Source organism: Carassius gibelio, chromosome A7 (genome assembly GCF_023724105.1).
Source record: "Carassius gibelio isolate Cgi1373 ecotype wild population from Czech Republic chromosome A7, carGib1.2-hapl.c, whole genome shotgun sequence".
Classification (NCBI taxonomy): domain Eukaryota; kingdom Metazoa; phylum Chordata; class Actinopteri; order Cypriniformes; family Cyprinidae; genus Carassius; species Carassius gibelio.
Window position 1 is genome coordinate 7619016 of NC_068377.1, and position 25386 is coordinate 7644401.

At 35.9% G+C, this 25386-nt stretch overlaps 1 protein-coding gene across 15 annotated transcripts in view; it reads right to left on the reverse strand.

The window, feature by feature from the left end:
• LOC128016545 (neogenin) overlaps positions 1–25386 on the reverse strand; it is a 150111-nt gene that overhangs the window by 23946 nt on the left and 100779 nt on the right. For 12 of the 15 annotated variants that reach the window (XM_052601143.1, XM_052601144.1, XM_052601141.1 and 9 more), the window contains exons 5-9: positions 18475–18611; positions 13924–14078; positions 13709–13829; positions 3421–3646; positions 1099–1253 (exon numbers count right to left, since the gene is read on the reverse strand). In XM_052601143.1, coding sequence (XP_052457103.1) covers positions 1099–1253; positions 3421–3646; positions 13709–13829; positions 13924–14078; positions 18475–18611 — 794 coding nt within the window. The remainder of the gene's footprint in view (positions 1–1098; positions 1254–3420; positions 3647–13708; positions 13830–13923; positions 14079–18474; positions 18612–25386) is intronic. The other 3 variants (XM_052601142.1, XM_052601137.1, XM_052601140.1) reach the window with 1 other exon arrangement.

Sequence of the window (25386 nt, forward strand, 5' to 3'; positions counted from 1 at the left end):
ATTTGCAAAAAAATCACCACAGTGTGACCAAAGCTTGAAATATAACCTACAATAGTTAATTTATTGTGTTTTTATGTCCTTTCTGGAGCATGACAGTCTTTCATTGTATGGGGAAGAGCTGCATGAATGCTCCTCAAAACCTCTCCTTTTGGGATCCACTGGGGCTTGAACCAGCAACAAACAACCAGCAAGTTCTAGCCACTTCACCACATGTTTGCAACAACTGTTTAAACACATTCATCCAGTTTTAGTTACCCTGAACCTCCTTTCATGTTCGAGCTCTAAAAAAAAATGCATTTGGTGTCTTACATGAATCACTTTTCAAACTTTGATCAGGCATTTCTGGCATCTCAAATGATAGAGAAATCACTTTATCTCAGTTCCACAGACATTCATTCTGTCCAACAACAACACATTCTTTTGACACCGATGTCTTACAGGATGGGAAGGGGCGCCTAAACTGGATTAAGTGCACTCTATGAGTGTGTGTGTGTGTGTGTGTGTGTGTGTGTAGATGACTTGTGTTCAGATTCATTCATAATGTTTACAGTAATATGTGTGTCAGCCTCTGAGGCCGATCCCTAGCAGCAGGATTCCCGGGAGTGCCAGAATCCTGCTAACACACATCATAAAGTGCTTATAGCAGTCAGAGCCAAGGACGCACAGAGGAGCAAGTCTGACCCAGAAACGGCTTCTCCTGTGCTGTGTTTAGTCTGATAATGTTTCATGTTGATGGATTCTGGCCATATACCTTCAGCGATGTTCAAGAGGTGTAGGATTTGCCAAAAAGCCAGCAGATGTTTACTCGTGCTTGCCTATATAATGAGATTTTAAACTGACATGGAGGCACTGGGGAGGTTTTGGGAAAGAAAACCTCCAGAGAAAATGTTCAGCATAATAACATAGGCCCGTGAAAGCATGTGAGACACTAGCTACGCAAGCTTGATTTCATGCATTATATAGCCTTCTGATATCTTTTAATTCATAATGCAACTGTGTTAAACCAGTAAACATCAGATTTGAATTAGTACATACATCTCATTGAAACATATTCTGATTGGATAAGTCCTGTATGTTATCAGGAAGTGGAGATCTTACCTTCAGGCTGGGTGGCGACCCTCAGGGGCGCTGAGCTCTCTCCAGGGCCGTTTTTGTTGTGGGCCACCACACGGAAGGAGTACTTGGTGTCTGGCATGAGGTTTTGAATGGTGACTTGCATTTCTCCTGGACGACTGGTGTTCACTATCCTCTCCCTATACAGCATCAGAGAGACAAATGTGATATGAGAACAAAACAGGTGCTGACTGCTGATTCATGGGTATAAAGTAGAGATGGACCGATTGCAATTTTCTTGGCAGATTCAAATTTTTTTGTTTGTGTTATCTGCCGATACTAATTTTTTTGTTTGTGTTATCTGCCGATACTAATTTTTTGTTTGTGTGATCTGCCGATACCATTTTTTTGTTTGTGTGATCTGCCAATTAAATTTTTTTGTTTGTTTGATCTGCCGATACCACTTTTTTTGTTTGTTTGATCTGCCGATAACGATTTTTTTTTTGTGTGTGTGATCTGCCGATTCCATTTTTAATTTATTTGTGTGATCTGCCGATACAGTTTTTTTTTTTATTAGTGTGATCTGCCGATTCCAATGTTTTTTGTTTGTGTGATCTGCCGATTCCATTTTTAATTTATTTGTGTGATCTGCCGATACCGATTTTTTTTATTTGTGTGATCTGCCGATAATGATTTTTGTAGATTCAGATTTTTTACCTATAAGAGCTATGATTGACAGCATCTTCAAACAAAAATATACTTTTCTTCAATGGGAAGTTTAATAAAAAAAACACAAACAACAGCACAAATGAACGCAATAGAATAGATGGCGCTTATAAATGTAATTTCTTTACTCTTCATTGTAAAAATTGTATACAAATTAATGCTTAACACTAAAGTTATAAAATGTATTCAGTCGAGAGCAGAAAGTGATATTCTATGTCTTTTGTTCTTGGATTAACATGACAAGCAAAATCAAGGATATTGGACTGCAGCACCTTTAAGAGTTTATCCACAGGCCCAATAAATATACTGTTACACAACACCTTTTCTTTCACGTTCCAAAATTGACTGTGTTTAACTGGATACTTTCCAAGATGGACATTTTGACAATTTCTTTATTTATTTGAATGTTTTAGCGCAGTTAGCCACTCATTGTGGTATTTGTGTCACAAGCTGTTTGAGACCAGAGTGAATGAGACGTGTGAGAAGAAGTTGGTCAATAGAGAGCAAGAATGTGTGGCCTGATGTGATGTTTTTGCCTTTGCTGCTGGTAACAAAACAGATAGGCTGGAAATTGGAAAGAAGTGAGACTGATTGGCTGGTCATGAGGAAAATCTGCCGATTCTGATCCCGCCAATCGTTCCGTGCATCTCTAGTATAAAGCTTTTCTAATTTTTCTGTAGTCAATAACATCTCATACAGAATGGCATTATATATATTAATAAGAAAAACATGTTACTTAAAAGAATAGCTACAAAAACAACAGAATACAATCCTCAATAGCATTCATAATTCAAAACTTCATGGAGGGTGAACATCCTGAAAACATGTCTGGATTACATTTCACTATAGTCAAAGTTAAATGTATATTTTATTACATAATTATATACCTTTTAAAGTTATTTTATATTAAAAAGTATTTGCATAAAAGTAAACTAATTTTGTGCAATTCATATTTTTTATTTTGCATTCATTATATTTGTTATTGTTTTTATAATGAAAAACAAGCTAAATTTTTCTTAAACAAAATATCATTTAGACATCTCATTCTTTTTGGATATTAGGATTAAACATGATCTACAGATATACTTTACAGTTTTGTAAGATGCACCTAAAAATATAATATAATATAATATTAAATAAATAAATAATTGCAGGTACAATACTATTCAAACTAGGTCCTTTTTTATGTTTTTGAAAGAAGTCTCTTATGCTCACCAAGGCTGCATTTATTAAAAATAAAGAAAATTCACTAATATTGTGAAATATCATTACAATTTAAAATATTTTACTATTTTAATATGTATTTTTTACAAATTATTTATTTCTGTGCAGGCAAAGCAGCTGTTACTCCAGCCTACAGTCACATGATCCTTCAGAAAACATTCTGTTTTGGTGCTCAAGAATTATTTCCTATTATTATCAACATTAAAAACAATTGTGCTGAGGATTCATTGATGAGTAGAAAGTGCAAAATAACAGCATTTATTTGAAACAATGTTTACTATAATTTTGCATTAATTTAATAAATCATTGCTAAATAAAAGTTGCTCAAAAAATCCAAACTTCGGAACAGTAGTGTGTGTGTGTATGTATGTATGTATGTATGTATGTATGTATGAAAGATATATAAAAATGCCCTGCCTGTTATTGCCCTCCAGGCTGTAGAAGACTGAGTAGGTGACTTCATCTCCATGCGGTTCAGCAGGAAGGCGCCAAGTCAGCTTGATGAAGCGGGTGGAGACCAGGGATGCCACAACGTCACGGGGGGCGGAGGGTGTGGGGCCAGCGCCGCCTCTGGAGCCTGGCATTAGACGGTCAGTAGTGGCACAGGTCAGTGAGGTGGGAGGGGGGAAGGGGATGGCTACATCTTTGAGTGCAGACAGTGGGGTGGTGTGAGTGAAAGCAGAAATCAAGGGTGTAGATGGGTGTTTAGTGAAATCACAGGAATTCAGGGAGGGAGGGAAGAACAGAACAGAGGGAACACATAAAAAGAAAAAAGAAAAAACAGAACAAAACCATAACACAATGGCGTCTATGACAGGAAATCAACAAAACAGTGAAATAATCACAAAGAAACATGAAAAATGCAATCATAATGGAAGAATGTTGGGCATGTAGTTGGAAAACAAACGACTGAAGTGCAAAAAAATGTACACTCTTAAAAGAGTAGTTCACCTTAAAATTAGACACAATCTTATTCACTAAAACTATTGTACTACAGTATAGCTATCAAGTGGCATTTGCAGAAACCAAATGCAATTGGTTTCATAAATATGTGCCAAGGATTCATAACTATGCACTGTACATACGCACCAATGAGATTTCAACATCAGTGATACCAAAAACCTTACATGGTGCTGCATCACTCTTGTAGCATATTTGATTTTAGGGAAAGAAAGATTTTCTGTCAGTGTTATATGGGTTTGGATGTGAATGAATAAAAAGATTTATTTTTGTGTAAACTAAACAACTAAAAATCCATTCTGATCCGAAGAAGAATGAGGCACAGAGGCCATCCATTTCAATCACTAACATACATCTAAAGGTCCAAGGCTTTACAATCTTCACACGGATATGCTAAATATTTCATGCTGAGGCTTCTGTTGTTAAATCTATGAACGTCTGACTGTTGTTTTCTAGCAGTGGAGTGAAACTTGACACAAAGCAGCTCTAAAAATCTGTCAAGATTATTTGCTTTTGTGGACTGCAATAAAGTTGTGTTTTTGGCAACAGCAACTCTTTGAATGAAACAAAACTGTGTTTCATTTGCATCTGGCAGAAGAAGCAGCTGTGGAAGGACTGAACATCAAGTGAACATTATATGTATGATTGATGTCCTGAATCATTCGAAGATGGTGCGCTGACTGTGGACAACAATAACATGAGTAGGTAATGAAACGTCTGAAACAAGTAATATTATGCTCCTTTTTTTCTCTATGCTAACCAGACTGAAACACAATCAGCATGCAGCACCAGAGAAAATATCTAATCTCAATTCCATCAAAAAATCATGTCATAAAGATCAATAAAACTTATGAGGCTCATGATTCAAATGGCAGAGAATTTCTGTAATATCTCTTTCTCTCTTTCAAAAAAAAAAAAAAAAAAAAAGCAAAATAACAATGGACAGGATTGTGGACTTGTACAAATGAGAACAATAAAACCAACAAATGGGGAGTGATCAGAGACTAAGAACAAATTAACTGCAAGAAACCCAAGTATGGCATCGAAAACCAGAGATTTCCATATGAAAACAAAAAAGAGCAAATGGTCTGAGCTCTGTTTATGCACTTTGAGCACTATTTATGCACTATTATAGCTAATAGTCTCATTTGTTTCTTTTATGTACCCTAAGGAATTTTAGGAGAAGCTTAACATAAAATATATATATGTATAAGTCTCCTGAGTTATGAAAGAGAAAATTCTGAACAATACAGTTTCCCTGTTAACTGAGGGTTTAAAAGTGCCATATAATGCTGAAAAAAAAAATGCATTATGTTCGGATGTGCTTCATTCAGATCTGAACAGAAAGTGGGAAAGGAGACCTGTATATAATATGTACGCTAATAGCAGCACTCATTAGCTCATAGCTTGCCCTAAATGACAAGATCCATTAGACAAGAGAGCAAATTAAACATTAGTTGTAGCAATTACAGTTTTCCACAAAGAGGAGCCTTCAATGTTCATCTGTCTAGCCGCAGGGAGAAAAAAAAATTCTATCATTCAGCATTTATCTCTGGTTCAGCTTTGTGTGGTGCGTGACATTCTCTCTGTAGTTTTTTTCCCCTTATGGTTCAGTCAGTTCACTTGGCGGCCATTTTGCTCAAATAAAGGGGGCAGCTGTTTTTTAGTCATATAAGTACAGTGTTTATGAACTTGATTATGGAAAGAATGCCAAAACTTACATTCAAAATCATCATTAAAATCAACTGCATTATAAAAGTAGATCAAATTATAATCCAGCTAATCTGCATTTGTATTCTAGACCAGGTGATGGCTGTTTTTAGGGCTGTTATATCACAACACACACACACACACACACACGCACACACACATTTGTTTTTGTGAAAAGTGGGGACATCCCATAGGCGTAATGCTTTTTATACTGTACAAACTGTATATTCTATGGCCCTACACCTAACCCTAACCCTCACAGGAAACTTTGTGCATTTTTACTTTCTCAAAGAAACCTCATTCTGTATGATTTATAAGCGTTTTGAAAAATGGGGACATGGGTTATGTCCTCATAAGTCACCCTCTCCTTGTAATACCTGTGTCATACCCATGTCATTATACAGGGTTGTGTCCTGATACGTCACAAAAACAAGAGCACACACACACACACATATATATATATAATAGCACAAGATGCTAACATAACAGAGCTATGTGGTGCAAAGTTAAAAAATCTCAATCTACTCTACTCTAGAAAAACTATAAAAAGGTGAAGTTTTAATGACTTTTTTTTTGTAACATAATCTTATTAAACTAGGAGGTTATCAGGATGATCAGTCTCCTAAGCATCTGTCTGATGGTGGATGCAGTCATGTGATGTACGGTGAAGAGCAGCAGAAGATTAATACCGATTCTATTCATAGCAGAGAGCAATGGCTGCTGCCATTGGAACAGATGGTGACATCGCCTTATTAATGATACACACTGAAGCTAAGCAAAAAGGTCACAAGACCTTTGGTGGAAAATGGAAATGTGAAAGGATTATTGTTAACTCCATGTTTGCTGTAAATCAATGTAATAATGATTTTAATACTAAGCAAATGGTATTTCAGGAATATGCAAATGAAAACAGAAATGGCTGCTCAAAGCAATAATGGTTATGTATCATGTAGGTCACCAAGAATCATAAGGATATGGGAAAAACATACATTTAGGGAAGATTGCCTCATTCACCTCCATGTATTTATGATGTCACTGTCTAAGAGAGGTAGTGTAGTGCACTGCTGATGACCACTTAAAAGCTCCTGCTTTCATCTCACATAGATGGGTATGGACTGAAATGGTCAGGGTACAGGAGATGTGACATAGTTCCTGCTGCACACATAAAGACTTCATCCATTGGCAGTAAATCTTACAACCTCCGAGGGAACATGCTATTATCGGCAGGGGTCTGGAAGGGCTTAAAGACTTCCTCGTATTGTATGGAGGCATACAATCTGGGTTATTTCATTTATTCTCACTGAGGTTTGTATTCTTCACCTGTTCTCATGTCATAACATGACAGGATCAACTGCTGCTGAAATGGGGAGGAGCTTTTGATTTATAGACACTAGCTAAAAGCCCTTATGAGTGATGAAGAGGAGGAATGGCCAGCTCAATCACAAACATATCTATCGCTTTCTTCTCCTTCTATATATTTTGTAAAGCTGTTTGCTGATAATGCTCAAAACCATGATGGGTTTTTCTTAGATTAATAATAGTTTAGTTTTACATGTTTTCCATGGTATGTCGACGTTGGACTTGTATAAGATGGAGTATAACTTTTTAAAAACAGACAGTTAGTGTATATTTGAGCAAAAAGGACATTGGAAAAAAATATATATATACAGTTAGGTGCGTTGTTAACTTCAGTCACATAAAGGCGAGGACATTTTGAATTGAACAAAAAGTTGAAAGACTAAAAAGAAAAGAGGGCTATTTGCATAATTTTGCATTACAATGTGACAGGATTACAAAACAACTTCCACTGCAATTTGCTGCATAAACCATTTTGGGTCACAGTAAAATTATCAGAGGCTCTCTTTCCAACTGTTATGCATTGCCAGGCCATCGCGTGTTAATGTATTTGTAGTTTTGACATCAAAACAGAAATAATTTCTGAGCCATTTCTGCAGCTTGACATTGATAAATGGAGTGTGCAGTGTGTTTCGAGTAAAAGTTACAGAATGTTTTCATTGTGCATTGAATTCTAAAAGTAAAACGATCACACCAGTTTTATTTTTTTTTTTGACTCGTTAGATATTTCATGATATCCTCAGGCTTTTATCGACACTGTTTTGTTGTAGCAAATAAAGCCGAAGTGAGCAAAGGAAGCTAAAAGTAGCATTTGTTTAATAAGTGGAGTTATTACGATATTCAAGAAGCCAAGCGCATGCTAGTCTTTGTCATTTTTCATTGGAGATATGGCTGGCTCGCAGCGATTTCGCATTGGATCTGAAGCGGGCAGCATTGCAGCGGTGACAGCAGTCTATCTCTTCAAAGTAAACCTTATGAATACGAGAGGATGATGGATTAAAGGCCATCAGCACCCCTGTTGAGATTAAACAGGTTTCTCACGTGATGGAGAGCAGCGCATCTCCTGAGACGCCTGGCTTCCATAGTCTGAGAGATGAAACCCGGAGCAGCAGGACAGATCTAGAGGGAGGCACAGGCACCTGCACGGGACGTACAGCCCAGCATGAAAGCAAAGGATTATGGGTCGCAGCATGATGCTGGCAGGGGACTTCCTCAGTGTTTGCTGGGAAGGCAGACACCCATCTGGCATCTCATCACTGTATGTCTATACCCAGTCCTCTCCGCCCAGCTATAGCAGCCCTCTGGGTCAGCAAGCAGAGCCCCCATTCCCTCCTGCACCTGCTAAACCTCCGGCTGCTTGCTTCATCAAAGAGCATCAGTCTCTGCATCATTTATTTCCTTACATGCACTTTTATCCCAATAGTCATGCTCAAACACAATATCAAAAATATCACTGGGCTTCTTTGAGCTTTGGCTATTTGTATTTGTACACAAAAGTACACTTTGTTTGAATAGCATGAGATTATTATATCACACCAAATCTTGGTGGAGTTCAGGATGAGAATTCACAAAATACAATTAAGAGTCTTAAACTGTATTTCAGCTAACCTATGGACTTGTTATATCTGTGATAGGCCTAGCTGTTTCTCCTACAAATTATTGATGCCACAGGAAACACCCTTCTTGTTTTCTAAGAAACACTATTTCTTGATACTTTTTCATCATCTTAAAAACAAAAAAAGTGCACCAAAAATATTCTATTCCCAGCTGATATTTATCTTAATTTGTCTTTATTTTCTTCACACCTCACATGTCTCGTACACTATTTAGTCTTAAACATGCTCTTTACTGATACTGTTGTCAAATATAATATATATATTATTGAGGGGAAAATTGTTGTTTGTGGTATAAATGATGCCACAAAAACAAGACAAGTTTTGAAAAAAGTAGTAAATAATTTCCACACAATAATTATTGTACTGGTTTTTCACTCTTATTGGAGATTTTCATAGTTTTAAATATAATAATTCACATCATTTCATTGATTTTCAAATTTCAAAAGTCTGTGTCGGGATTAGTGTAGAACAATGAAGTATATCCTTAAAAGGCCATTCATAAGTAGGAAAAATGAATGATGAAGACATGGCCAACAAATCCATATCAGTGTGATCTATAACAAAGTTTTATGTTTGTACACTCTGTAATAAGCTTGAATCTAGAATTGCATTCTGAAAATGGCTTTTTGGTACTTCATAAAACTAGTTTATTTCTTCATTTCGGTGAAATTAAATTTCTTGATTCTCCAACAGAATAATTCCTTTGAGTTTAGTTACAGCTACAGGCTTTATAATGTCAACTAAATCACATCAATATTCCAAGCAGTGAGTGATGAATCTTGTAAACAAAGCAGAGATGTTGGAAAGCAGCTAGAGGGCTCTTTCTGTGGCCATAAACAAGTGCAGCATATTTGCTCTGCTGTTAGCCGAGTCTGGCACACGGGCCTAGTTAAAGTGTCATATGAACACATTGAGAGGCCTCAGCGGAGACATACCATTTATGTTTTATGGCTCCACAGGTGAGATATAAACATAAATATAAGCCAAATCAGTATTGTATGCTCTCAGACCAATCACCCTGTCTGTCATTGTGTTCAGACACACATCCAAGCTGAATCTATCATTTTTCTACAAACATACCTGGGTGGGACTAAAGTGTAGCAATGTTGGGTGTTTGATGATGATGGGGTGTTTGTGCCATACAAGGTTTTTGGAAGTAAGAAAAAAAGCCAAAAAAGAGAAATGTTTTTTCCAAGTGCCATGAATCCTTAATAATAACAATTCACTGCCAGGAAAACAAGCATTCAAATGCAAATATAGAATTAATTATTTGGTCACGGTCATTCTCTTTAAGCTGTGGAAGCTTCTGTCACCAAAACAAATTCTCATCCCGAGTAAACATACCTGGAAATAAAGCTCTTTCTGATTCTGATTCATATTTGTTGCAAATCTGCATAAAACTCTGCAATTACAGTTGTGCTTAAGGTAATCACAAGCATGTCAAGTCTAAAGCGACTGTTGAAAAAAAAGCTATGCCGCATTACACTAATGATTATGGGAGCACATATTCCCTTACAGAAAGAATAGATAGATAGATAGATAGATAGATAGATAGATAGATAGATAGATAGATAATGAGCAAGTTCCACAGACTGTGCAACAAACTCTCAGTCTGTAAATTAATAAACTCAGCAATCAGCTCTAACAATAAGTGAAGATTGTTGACTGTGTTTCTCCATTCCCCATGTGCTTGTCCAGATGGCAGTGAGAACCAAGGCTTCAAAAAGCCTCCAATCAGACCTGTCTAGCTGCTTTAATTAGAACAAGCTGAGAAGCCTGCAAAAATAAAGCGTTTATAGACCATTTCATATGAGAGGAGTGAAAAGTACAGGAAAGAGAATTCAGAGATACGCTGGCTTCTTCTCAGAAAGATACAAGTATGACAGAAACTTTCAGTTTGTGCACTCAGTACTGCTTGTATAAGGTTGGATTACATTTTTTAAAGGGGTCAGGACATGAGAAACCAAATTCCCCTTGATATTTTGATGTAGAAGAGGTCTCTGTATGATTAATACATGATGCAAGTCTTATATTGTCCTCATCAATCAATCAACAACAACAACAAAAAAAAAGCATTTATGTAATAACCCTCAGAAAATGGTCAATTATGGATCAGAGGGACAAGGTGATGTCACCTAGACACAGTCATTTGCATTTGACGGCCTCCAGCGCAACACAACGATGCAGATTTTTGCATGTTTATATACGCTGTCAAAGGATTTAAAAGTTTGTTTTCAGCGAATGTCCCAGTCTCGTCAGTGCTAATTTACCTGAGTGTTCAGTACAATTCAACCTTGACTGTTTTGGGAACAAATCGCAGTATGATGCTAGCTTTGCCAAAATACTTTTGCTCAAAGATCAGGCCGTACCAACTATTCTGGACCTAGCAAATATGTAATTAACATATTACATGTAAAAACTATTTTTTAAACATTAATGGCGGTAATGGATGTTAAATAATCAAATGTACACTGTAAAAAATTTCTTGTTGTTTTTACAAAAACTTTTTGGCAGCTGTGGTTGCCAGAATAATTTTGTAAAAATACAGAAAACTGTAAACACATTTACGTCAAAAACTGTTAATTTTACAATATAAAGCTGTAATTTACAAACAAGAAAATGTGAATATAAACCAGTAAATTCAACAACACACAAAATTAAATCTGTTTTGTACCTTGAAAATACTGACAACCACCATAATAATAAAGATGGTACTGGATAAGAGAAAGCCACATGAAGTGTCAAAGCTCATCACAAGTAGCTTCACCACAAGCAGAAGTATATATTAACATATAGAAGGTGCACATTTATGGAAACACAAAACACCATCATGGTAACACACGTGATACTTAAATAATGCAAAAAACTTTCATTAAGCAACAGAAGATGTAACATAAAGCTCAAATGTACATAACTGATAACAAGAACTATTTAAAAACATGATTATTTAAACAAAATACTTTCAAACGTGGAGTGTAACGCAGGGAATTCTGGGAATATCAGTTTACAGTTTTAGACTGTAAATTATACATTGATTTGTTCTTTTTTTACTTCTAAAAGCTGTATAATTAACAGAATTTTACTGTAAATTTACATTAAATGCTTTGTTAGATCTTTTACAGTTTTTCCCTGTATATAGTACGGGAACTTACTGTTAACCTATTATCAGTTTTTTTCCGTAGCGTTTTTACAAAATTTTACAGTTAAAATTACACTTATTTTTTACAGTGTATCATAAGAAAATCATGAGAAACGGTGGAAAAAGGTCATAAATCACAAAATTTTGAATGCTTTTTGTCATAAAAAAAAAAAAAAAAAACTTTACTAATTTTGTGACACAGAGGAGCGTACGCTGCCTGTATACAGCTCAGATTTGCCAAAATGGCACTACACAGATTTGTAGAGACAGAAAAGAGGAATTGTTGAATAAAGTCATTATTTTTGTTTTCTTCATGTACAAAAAGTATTCTTATCGCTTCATAACGTTATGGTTGAATCACTGATGGTACATGGACTATTCTGACTATGCTTTTCATACTTTCCTGGACCTTGACAGTGTTATTTATTTGGCAGTCTATAGGACAGTCTCAAGCCTCCCAGTTTTAATGCAAAATATCTTAAATTGTGTTCTGAAGACGAACAAAGCTTTTACAGGTTGGGAACGACATGGAGGTAAGTGATTAATGACAAAATTTTCATTTTGCGGTGGAGTAACCCTTTAATTTTGTTAACGAAAACTATGACGAGAAATGTTTGTCAACGAGGTATCTTCCCCAGACAAATACGAGACGATGATGAGATGATAAAAAGGTCATTAAATGATAACTGAGACTAAATTAACATGCAATATCAATGATGAAAAAAAGTAAAATGTAGGTAAAAGAACGAAAACTTTATCAAAAACTTTATATTTTTGTTGAAAAAAGAGGAGTCAAAACATTTCAGATTGCTGTATTTTAGAAGAGCGTTCATGTTTGCGGTTGCCAGATATCAAGACCTAAAATCCCCCAATCTGACCTTTTCTGTTAAACAGATACGTCCTATTCCCAGCTTTTTACTTTATGCAATCTGGCAATCATTCACACTCGCTCTCTCTGCAGAGGCGACCGTGATCTGAAACACTGACATACAGTACTGTACAAGTAATCTGAGGTATTCTGCTTAAATGAAAGTTTCATTCAGCCAGTCTGTGTTGTATCTTGGATCTCGACTGTATTGTTTGCGATAGTGGTTGTGGATTGTAACATTACTCGTGCAACCCCTGTGCAGCGAGAAGTCTTTTTGTCATTGTTTTAGAAGAGAAACATAAATGCAATTTGATATCCTGTTATAAATACGTACACTATCCGATATTCTATTGATTTGTGCTTATAAAGAGGAAAAATACATTTCCCAAATGACAACAATCATTGCAATAAAAATAGAGCAAAATAATGTTTTTTTTTCTCATAATTTTAACCATTGTAAAGTAATGCAAAATGTGTAAGTTTCCACTGAATAAAGCGATACACTTAACCGAAAAACCCAACCCTGATCAGTAAGTAAAATCCCAGCAACCACCCAGAAAAGCATTTCAACCGTGCATTAAACTCCAGTCCTGGCACACACATACACTGAACAGGTGGCACTGCCAGAGAGGAAGCTGTAGCAGATGGCATCATGCACCTGACCTACACCAACACTACTATACCGTCAATTAAATTTGTATTAAAAAAAAAGATCATCTACATGGATACATCCTCCAGTTTCTCTGAGATATTTAGGATTGCTTAATGAATAGTTGTGATGTAGTTGGAAAACTAAATGGATCACCATTACAGCATTATGAGATGTTTTCAAACACTTTTATGATGGGATTTAAACATCTGCAAATGTAAGAGTGTAATAAACTAAGAGTTTAACCAGCTCTAACTAGCTAATTTAAGAAGGTCTACCAGGTCATCTAAATCCTAAAACAGCTGGGAACTATTTAAAGCTACCAAACTGGATTTTCCAGCAGGGTTTACAAAGGGAAAATATGTTTTAATTAAGTTGAATGTAAGCAAATATGTTGTTAAACATACCTTGATCCAATATGATGAGCTGAGCACTGGACTGCACATTGCCAGCGTCATTCTCAGCTAAACACTGATAGAAACCTTCATCTGATTTGACCAGCCCCAGCACCAGCAAGTTCTGCTCCTTCTGTAAAGAGGCACACAAGAACATCGCTGTCATCTAGAAGAAATACTGTATTTTTTAGAAGGTCAACGTGCTGTAGGGCAAGCTGGCCACTTACAATGATCTTGAAATAGTCGCTGGGAATGACAGCATCTCCGTTCTTCACCCATTTGATGGTGGGAGCGGGTGAGCCGGTGACCTCACACTCGAATGTGACGTCTGTGGCTTCATGAGCATATATGTTAGCTGGTTTCTTCAGAAACTGCGGGGAAGCTGTGAAGAAAAGCAATAAAACAGAAATCCTGTGAGTATGATAAACCCAACGTATGTTTCTTGAGAGAAACGACTCTTCAAATGTCTGTCTAACTAAATGCTAGTAATGATATCGGGAAAACTATTTGATTTCAACCTCTCTCTCAACCTCTAAAAATATCCTAAACACCAGAATGTGGTTAAAATATGCTAGAGGAAAATGCAAAACCTCCAAAGGCTTCCCCTTAGCAAATGAGCTTATTTGATCTTGGAGAAGATAAACAGGACATAGATCATCTCAATAACAAGTGTGCACCAGAATGATTCAGGCTGGTCTGCTGGGACGGAATTGTATTGTTGCTCTGTGCTGTGCTGACTTCTACAAAACAACAACCTTCAGTTGCTGTATATTTTATATGAATTGCACTTTTGCAAAATATAACATCACTTGCATATGAATAACACCCTTGCTCTTATCTTTGCATAAATTAGATGTACTGATACTTACATATTTCAAACAAGGAGTCATGAACAAATATCACAAAACAACAACAACAACAAAACAGCTGTGGATCAACACAGGTAACAGCACAGGTCAATCCTAAATAAAAAAAATAATATGCATTTTATATGATCCCTCTTATTTTGGTAAAATACTGAACATTTTGCCGATACTGCAAAGTGAATGTAACATTTTGACAACAACTGTATGTATATTAAATTTACATTAAAAATAAAATTTATGCATTTAGCAGACGCTTTTATCCAAAGCAACTTACAGTGCATTCAAGCTATCAATTTTTACCTATCATGTGTTCCCAGGGGAATCGAACCCCCAACCTTGTGCTTGATAGCGCAATGCTCAACCAATTGAGCTACAGGAACACCTGTATATGTATATGTGTGTGTGTGTGTGTGTGTGTGTGTGTGTGTGTGTGTGTGTGTGTGTGTGTGTGTGTGTGTGTGTGTGTGTGTGTGTGTGTGTGTGTGTGTGTGTGTGTGTGTGTGCGTGCGTGCGTGCGTGTGTGTGTGTGTGTATGCATGTTTACACACACACACACATTTGTTTTTGTGAAAAGTGGGGACATCCCATAGGCGTAATGGTTTTTATACTGTACAGACTGTATATTCTATGGCCCTACACCAACCCTACACCTAACCCTAACCCTCACAGGAAACTTTGTGCATTTTTACTTTCTCAAAAAAACTAATTCTGTATGATTTATAAGCGTTTTGAAAAATGGGGACATGGGTTATCTCCTCATAAGTCACCGTCTCCTTGTAATACCTGTGTCATACCCATGTCATTATACAGAGATGTGTCCTGATGTGTCACAAAAACATGCCCAGACACACACACACACACACACACATCATCTTATTCAGTGACAACTTATTTACATTTACATGTGATAGATGTTGTAATGTTGTGCACAATTTGGGACTTTTTATTTAAAATGTATCTACACAGTCAAAAGGAATGCAAAAGCTTTAAAACTCAAGATCTCAAAACTACTCCGAATGCACACAGAACCTTATAATTCCAAGGGGACGATAAATATTTATAAGACTGTCAATGCAATTCACAGTACAAAACTAACCAAAAGCAGAAAGGCTACATGAAGCTATGACTGGATGTAACCTGAGTTAAATGAAGCTTCCAGGATGTCTTTCAGATTCTACAGCATCTGGAGCTATATATCTAACATAAGTTGCAGCATCAGGGCCAAACTGACAGAGGTGAGGTGATGAATGGCTGGTAGTATGTGCTCCTGCAGTTTTGCTGAGGCCTGCACACACAACCTGCTGAAAAACACTTGTCACACACCGCTGGGGTCCAGCTCACGCCAGCTCCACGTGGGACAGATGGTTCGTGTTTCAATCACTCAGTATATCTCACACATACACAGGGCAGCACTTATATCGCTGGCCACTGACTGTAAAAATGTCGCATCAGCTGCAAATAACAACTCAAAACCTATCTTACTTCCATATAGCACGAAATATACAGCAGGATATGGTTTTATGATCAGGAACTGGTTGGATTATGAAAACTGGGTGTCCCAAACCTAAATGGAGACGGGCCTGAATGCTTGTTCGTAATGGATTGTGGAGGTCTTCTCCCATTGCATTAATGTTACATTAACATTCACCAGTGTTTGTTTACTGCTTGTTCATTTACAAATGTGGCCTAAAACATGCTTAAATATATTTGGCTATTGGTTAACATTATTTTCCATGTTTACATCTCCTAGGCTATGTCAAGCAATCATTTTAAAGATGATTACTGAAGATATTCTTAGAGAAGAATGTGCGTTTATGAATAATGCACAATAAGACCAAGAATATGAATTAAGAAAGTAACTATTTAAATTGTGATTTCATTATCATAAATTGATAAATTGTGGATAAATTGTGAGGGGGATGAGACAGCACCAGAGATTTCCAGTCGTGGTCAAAGACAGGATTATATTACTGTAATAAAAACAGAAATTACAATTTATTACATCACAATTCTGAGAATATGAGTTATAAGGCTCAGTCGCTGGGAATACATGACTCTACCTACATTTCAGCAAAGCTAAAAAAAACGTACCTATACAAATGAGATAAAAATGTGCATTTTTTATTAAGTTTCCATAGGTTACACTCCCTACACAGTCTACAGGGAGATTATAGTGACGCTAAAAAACATCTCAAATGACCACACAGCTCTTATCACTGCCTCACTTGCATTCAGAAGCATGTCTCAGGTTTCCTGCTACTGTATATTACAGACAATGTCAAAGCACAACACACACTGTTGTTTCCATTCATCTACCTGCATTTCAGAGTAGGCTAAGAAACAGCAACCTACAAGCTACTCCCTTAGGTTCTGTGTAGCACAGAGAAGAGAGTCAATCAAAGTTTAATAGGATTCTGGGTTTCTCACCTACAGTATAACAAGAACACAGAGAGCGCAGAAATCCCAGATCAATCTGACTTGCTCACACCAGCACACATCTCTGCATGTTGACTAGTTATGTACACAACAATGTATTCATAACTTTTCTGAGTCCGCTGGTTGACATTTAGAATCTGAGCAAACAAGACACGAAAGTCTTTTTTTTTTATTTCACGCTTGAAACAGGAATACATGATAAAACCTGCTCTGTCAATAGCATTATGTTGATTACAACAAAACAATTCTGATTTGTTAAAAATAATACAAAAATAACTTGCAATACGAGTAAACAACAGGGTCCAGAGGGTTTACAAGCACAAATATGAATCTCATATTTTTGTTAAAGGAAGAATTATTCAGCATGCATTATTCAGCAAAACCTATTACTATTTGAGCTGTAAAGTTTGTTTTAGAAGTGGTACTACTGTTCTGGGCAAATTAATTTCTGGTTTTGTGTTACCAATGCACAGTGCAGAGAGAGTGAAAAGGCAAATGTGGTAATTAATATTGCTATTTAAATATGACAGGCTCATAGCTCGTAAGATATGGGAAACACAATTGCAAATGGACTTTGCATTTCCATTTTTAATTTGGCAGACGAAAATGCAATGCGATTTGTATTTGCGTTTGGATTATGTCACATTTTATGCGTCCACAAGTTGAAAACGCAATTGCAAGTACAACTTGCAATTCCTTTTGAATAATGTCCAGAATATCATTCCATAATTACTTTTAAGGCAGTGAGTATTTTTGGTTTTATAATTTAGAAGATTATACTAAAGTGACAACTGAACGTAATGTTTTTGGATACTGAAATAATTTGAATGAAAACATATTATGTTTAAATTCTATTATGTTATGCTATATAATATTATTTAAATGTATATTTAACGCAATTAGTTATTAAATTAATTGTTAATTGTACTGACAAGCATTTAAGGTAAACTGAGCTTTACTTAATGTAATATATTTTTAATAATAAAGTACATTTAAAATGCATTAACTCTGAATAACACTATACACCATCAATACAGAATAATATTGAATAACACTCAAATTAATTCAAATCAAGTATTTTAGACATGCTTTATTTAGTCAACACATCAATATAAAGCACACCAAACTATTATTAAACCATAATGGCTTTAAAGTGAAAGTTTTAATTTAACATTAAAAGTGCATTTTTGCTTTTCTATTCTCTGTGATTTCACACCTGTCTAAAGCATCTCACATCCCTTTCATCATCACACAATCACATCTCATGCACTACTGTCCTGTCCCAAAAACTGCAGCTTGAGCAATTACAGAGTATCCAATACCTGTTTCTGTAAACGTGTCTGAAGCATGACCAGAGTGTGCAGTTGAATTACAGAACTTAATGTCACCGAGAAAACCCAACACTAAAGGAGAGAGCTTTGCAGTGTGACATGACATTCACTTGACTAGTCTTTTAGCAGTGAGGTTTAATCTTACCTTTCATTGAGAGCTCAGTCTGGGCCTCTATGGATCCATTGGCACTGTCTGCCATGCAGCTGTACAAACCGGCATCTTTCTCCGTGAGACTTAAGATCCGCAGACTGCCTCCGCCAAGCACTTCAAAACGGCCCTTGCTGTGTGGAGAAGAGAAAAAGGCGATGTCAGTACGCTCCCTGCAGAAAGTCAAATGTATAATTAGCCCAACACTAATTCAATAACTGAAGTATACATGTTATTTCTTACATGCCAAAAAAATATAATCTATATCTCAAAGGGTGCATTCCAGCAGAAAAAGGCAGCCTCAACATTGTGGAGGTCAGGCTTGATAATCAGAAGTTCGCTCGCCATCAGGGGCAAACAATAAATGGGTCACCACTGTGCCCTTGAGGTCACCAAAGCAATTAATCCCAGGATGCTTCAGGAGGACTGTCCAGGTAATAACTGGACTGTATGTTGCTTTGGATAAAAGGGATTGTTCCATAAGAAGGTAGTGTTAGCAGGAAAATATTGTTAGTTTGCCTTAGAATGTCAAGGTAACTATTACATTATTATTATTTAAAATGTATTTCAACCGTTACCAAAAGATTGAATACAAAAGTGTCTGAATACATTTTTATATTTGCTATTTTTCATCCGTTACCAAAAGTTGTCCGAATACAAAAGATATCCCTAAGTTTATTTATTAACTATTTTTTCAACCCTGTTGCCAAAAGTTGTCTGAATACAAAATCGTGTCTAAAGTTCTCTGAATAAAAAATAAAATAAAATAAAGATATATATATATATATATATATATATATATATATATCTGAATAAAACTTAACACTCTGTTTGCTTCATAGTAATAATATATATATATATCAGAGTTTCCGCTAGAAAAAAATGGTGCCGGTCACTCCGGACATTTTGACGATACGCCGGTCAAGTATCGCCTCTTAATTAGTCAAGGTGAGGAAAACTGGAGGCAGGCTATGTAACGTAAAAAATGACATAATCAGGCAGCCGAATGCAACATGTTTATTAGCCTAACTTTCAAATAGACGAAAAAAAAAACATATATAATAATTCATAAATGCACGCATAATTATCAGTGAACTTGATAAAAGTTGCAGATATGTTTTACATGCATGCACAAACAAATGCCTTTCAACTTATGTGTGCAAAATTCAGAATGAAATGAATGTGCAGCAATTTGTACAAATAGAGATTCTAGGTCTACTATACATGTTGTAGCCATTAAATAAGCTTATTTAGTTTAATATTTGTTAAAATATTATAATGTTATTTTTTAATTTATGTTGATTATGAAAAGTGAACCGCACGAGTAAGATAAGATGCGCAATATCGAGAGACATGGAGCGGGTCAGACATGATTTTGACCACTTAATTAAGTTTTGTTTAGTAGAAATACTTTTTTGAAGTGAATTTCGTTTTGTATAAATTGTATCTTAATTTTAATAATATTTTTATCAACCAATTGCCTGGATTTAATACATAAGAAGCAAATATAGCAGACGACAGGCCTAATCATGCAGGCGCCCTCGCGGCCACTTGCATTGCTAGTGAACTGGAGTGCATCTCATCCTAATTTAACGAAACTCAGCGTAGGCCTCACAGACATGAAATATATCTTAAGAAAGCTTGAAATGTCTTTTGAACAATTTAAAACGAATTTTTTTTTTTTACCTATGCTAATTACACATTAAATTCAGGTAGGCTACTGAGTCGCTGTCCTCAGTGCCCAGAAAAGCGCTGAAACGGAGATGAAAGGGGAACCCGTTTTTATTTATTTATTTATTTTTTTGGCTTATTTTAGGGGGCGGGATTATTAGGCAATTATATTCGGACAATTTGACCGGAGAGATTTAATTTTGTCGGACATTTCATTTTTTTTCCGGCCAATGTCCGGCAATTACCGGACAACGGAAACCCTGATATATATATATATATATATATATATATATATATATATTACATGCTTGTTGTGTCCTAGAAGACCATTCAAAATTGTGGGTTCTCTAGGACACAACAATAATGTATTTTCAAAATTTTTGCATTTTTTGTCTTTTTTTTTTTAAAACACTTAAAGAAGATGTAATGCTAGTACCAAAATCTATAAACTGTCAAGCATGACTCGGCAAATAAAATATCTGAGTCCTGAGAGGGCAGCTTGACAGAGTCTATTACACACGCCAGACCACAGGACTTGCATAAGAGCAAGTGACTCAAAAGCCTTGTGCTCAGAGAAACTCCACCCTGCCTCAAACCATCACACATACCTCATCCCAAAGGAAAATCAGCAGGTCTCATAAAGAAGGCCTTTGTACTTTTGGGCTAAAGAACACGCTATGAAACACGTAGGCCCTCTCTTGTCCACCTAAGACACACTTCAGTCTCCGTGTTTTCTTTCATGGACTATGATGTTATAAGTTTCTGATCTCTGCATGTGTCTCTAGTCAAGTGCCTTCAAAACTTTACTGCAGGGATCCTCAAATCTGGCCCAAGAGATCCATTTCCCTGCAGAGTTTAGCTCTAACCCTGATCAAACACACCTGAGCATGCTAATCAGTGTTTTCAGGATCATTAGAAAATCACAGGTAGGTGAGTTTGATCAGGGCTGGAGCTAAACTATGGGCTAGATTTAAGGAACCCTGCTTTAATGTGAGGGAGGCACACAGTGGTACAGACAAAATCATTTGTATTTGTCAACGTCTAATTTTTCTTCATCGAGTCTGAAAGATTCACATAGACTCATTTGAACTGCAGCAGATTAATGATTTTAAAAAATCAAGTAGATTAATAAATAAATATACAGACTGATGGTATTTTTTATGGTAAAAGTATTCATTCATTCGCAGTTTTTCATGCCTGTTATCTAAAGTTGTCTGAATACAAAATAGATGTCTAAAAGAATTTAAAACCCTGTGTTGCATTAACACAATAAACATTTAATGTGTGAAACTAATTCTACATACTGTACAATTATAAAACAAAAGTGGATAACAAGGTTGTTGCAAGTAACAGGGTTTCAGGTTTAGGATAAATTCTGCTTCCATTCAGTTTGGGTTAGTTTAAATTAAGACCAAATGACCAAAAATAAAATGTAAAAAAATAGTGTGGTATTAATCTAATTTTTTGATGCGTCACAAAATGTCCTGGTAAAAGCACCAACCCATTCAGTCCAGTTACCAAATCAATAAAAAAAAAATGAATTTTGATTTTGATTGAATTAATTAATTAATTAAATTGGAAACATTAGCTTACCGATAACCAGAAATTATAATTTGGTCTGTAAATAGGCTAGATTCTCAGTAATACCCATTCAGGAATATTGATACTTGATTTACTTAAAAAATATTTTCATGTTGAAAAGAACAAAATCAATAGTTATATGATTTGATGGCTTACCACTTTTGACCAATAGGTGGCGCTGTTATCAAATAATTTTGGTGTGTTCTGTGTGAGGTGACAATGGCACACACAAAGTTTGGTGTCAATATGCCAAAGCTTTGCAGAGATACAGCCTCAAGTGTCACAAAATCTTTGCTGTGATATGTGAAAACACGTTTGTCTATTGACACAAAATCCATCATATTTTGTCATCACAAGATCATCTGAATCGATTTTGGTGAAAATCGGACCAACGGCTGATGAGGAGTTCGAAAAAGTAGGTTTTCAACATGAATCAAAATAGTGGACAGGAAGTCCAGCTCACTCTGGCATATTTGGTATCTATGTTTTTGGCATAAGCCACGGAAGCCAAATTAATGTGGCATGGTCAGTGTGAGGTGACAATGACACATACAAAGTTTGCTGCAAATATGTCAAAGCTTTGCAGAGATATAGCCTCAGAATCATTTTGGCACAGTGCCAAAAATCTGTAATGGTGCTGTATGAAAACGGTTTTGTCAATCATCACAAAATGAATAACTTTTGGTCAGCACAGTCTGAAGATGATCTGACTTAATTTTGGTGAAAACCAGACCAACAGTTTGAGAGGAGAACATAGAAAAGGCAGGATTATAACATAAATCAAAATGGCGGACAGGGAGTTAAGATTCACTACTAAAAAATTATCTTTCCAACAAATTTGTTCATGCGCTAAACGAAAACCATTTCGTGTATCAACACGAAATCCATAACTTTTTGCCACCTTGGTCTGAAGATGATCCGAGCCAAATTTGGTGAAAATTGGACCAACGATATAGGAGGAGTTAAAAAAAAGTATGTTTTCAACATTGATCAAAATGGCGGACAGGAAGTTCAGTCAATTATGGGAAATTGGTATAGATGTTTTCGGGAATGATGCAAGGATTTTATCAACATCAGTCTGATTACAATAGGTTAATGTAAGCATAAGTTATTAACATTTTTATAAATTTCATTATAACCTTTGACCACAAGTTGGCGCTACCCCCAAACTTTTTGAGTACCATCAGGGCATGGAGCGGAAGATTTTTGTAACTGTTTTCCTAACAATACGCTAATGTGTTAAAAGAAATACAGCATTTTAGAACATAATTCAAAATGGGCGATGCCTAAAATGGCTGCACGGGAAAATTGGATATCGTTCGACTGGAAATGACCCACCGAATCTAAAGAGACAAGTTTTGTGTTTCTGGCCAAAGCATTCAGAAGTTATGAGCAAAAATATGATTTTGTTTTATATCTCCTGACCACTAAGGGACACAGTGCCAAAACATTGCAAGTAGTCTCAGGTCATGCTTGTTAGACACCAACTTTGGTCTTAATAGGCCAAACCATTGTGGAGATATAGCCTCACATCATGCATGCATGATGCAATTTTGCATGCTTTTCGTAGAATTCGTTCACATGCTGTTCGGAAACTATATGACTTATCAACTTGAATTACATAACTTTTTGCCAGTGTTCTCGGAAGATGATCTGGTTAAAATTTTGTGACAATTGGTTCAATGGCCTCAGACGAGTTCGAAATAGTAGTTTTTACGAACAATTGAAAATAGCGAAAATAGAATGTTGGTGTCCTTCCGACTCAGCATGAGCCAAGGAATCAGAGGAAAAAAAATTTTTATGGTTCAAAAGTTATTAGCATAACATTTTTGAAAGTTTAGACAAGTGGTGGCGCTAAAGAGTTTGAGTTGGAGACTCCAAATTCGCTATGGCAACTCTTCTCACTGTCCTCTATCATTGTGCAAAAATTCAAAACTTTCCCACAAGCAGTTCTATGGGCTGCCATAGACTTGCGGCGTAAGAAAAAAAATCACGCTAACAGATACAATAGGTGCTTAAGCAATGTCTGTGCTTGGCCCCTAATAATAAATTCAATGGTTTCAAGCCCTATTTTGCACCATATAAACATCATAATTCCTCCCATTCATTATTCAACGAGTCGTCACCCTTACATGGTTCCTTAACGTTTCTCAACTTGTGTACGTTTGACACATACTATTCTTTATTCAGGACCATCAGTGCTTTTGGAGCGGTGAGGAAGCAGTAATGCTTTTGTTCTATGTATGGAGTCACCTCAAATAACCCAGAACTAATTTACAAAAGCCTTGTGACTGCAGATCGGTTTGGGCTAACAGCTAGCGCTGCATATGCTGTGATGTATATCCAGTGTGCAGCTCTGAGGCTAAACTACTGGCATCCGTCAACAGAAATCCAACACCAAACTACCCGTGGCGCTGACCCAACCTGCCTCACAGCAGCCAGCCTGTGATTGATGTCGTCATAAGATACAAGTGAGTGAGATGAAAGGCTTCCTTGTCAACAGCTCGGAAGGTTCTGGCATGGTCTCCGCCCTTAACTGTTCAGCTCCATGGCTGTGACTCCAAACAGAGCCGCTCCTAATGCTGTGCCAAGTCTTGAACGAGGGTAGTGACATTATTCCATCTGAAGCCACCAGCTAAAGTTGTGTGCTACCCCACTGGAAAATCCAGTTAAAACCAGCTTCTGATGGTTTCTACCACCATAAAGTCAAAAATGTTAGTGAGATAATCTATATTTCATAAAGCTGAAAAAAGAATGAAACTCTTGAAAAGAAAACATTATTATCACACTTATATATTAATGGTTGTGGCACCCTCAGTGCTACAAACAAAATACTGTAGAGGAAGTTTATTAGGTAACGTAAAATCTGCTTCATTGTTTATTAATATAAAAAAATATATCTTCCAAACCAAAGTCATATGATGTGACCGATAAAGAAAAAAAAGAATAAGAAAAAGAAGAAAGAAATCTCATGACTGTCAGTAAGTTTTTAAAAAGATCAGAAATCAGGTTTTAAAATGTACTATTGTGATGTTGTAAAAAAAAAATGTAAATATATAAAAATAAAAACAATGGCATTTGTGAATGATTGTTTACACCATAAATAAATTGATTAAAGTGTAAAAAATGTTTTGAGATAAAAGACACTCTTAATTAATCATTCATTCACTAATGTAATTTATATATATATATATATATATATATATATATATATATATATATATATATATATATATATATATATATATATATATATATATATATATATATAAATAATTTGTTTTACTCGATGGTTATCAATATCTAATATTTTTTAGAAAATGAAACCCTTTCGTGAAAATCTTAAAAAAAAAAAAAAAACGTTTTTTTTCTCCCCAAAACCATAAACTATTATAAATACAAAGAGTAGCCCACATTTTGGCACGTGTTTTAAACAATTTCTAGTTTTTACATTTTTAGTTATGCACATTCTTCTTTATCATTGACCCTTTTTAATCTGGTCTACCACCCGATGTTCTCAAAATCCCCAACATATACTCAATTCTATCTAAAACTATCTAACTAGACCAGCTTGAAGGGCAGCTAAGACCATCTTGGTTAAGATTTAACAAACTAAGCTGGAATGATCTGTGTTTTTTAAATGTTGAATAATACATA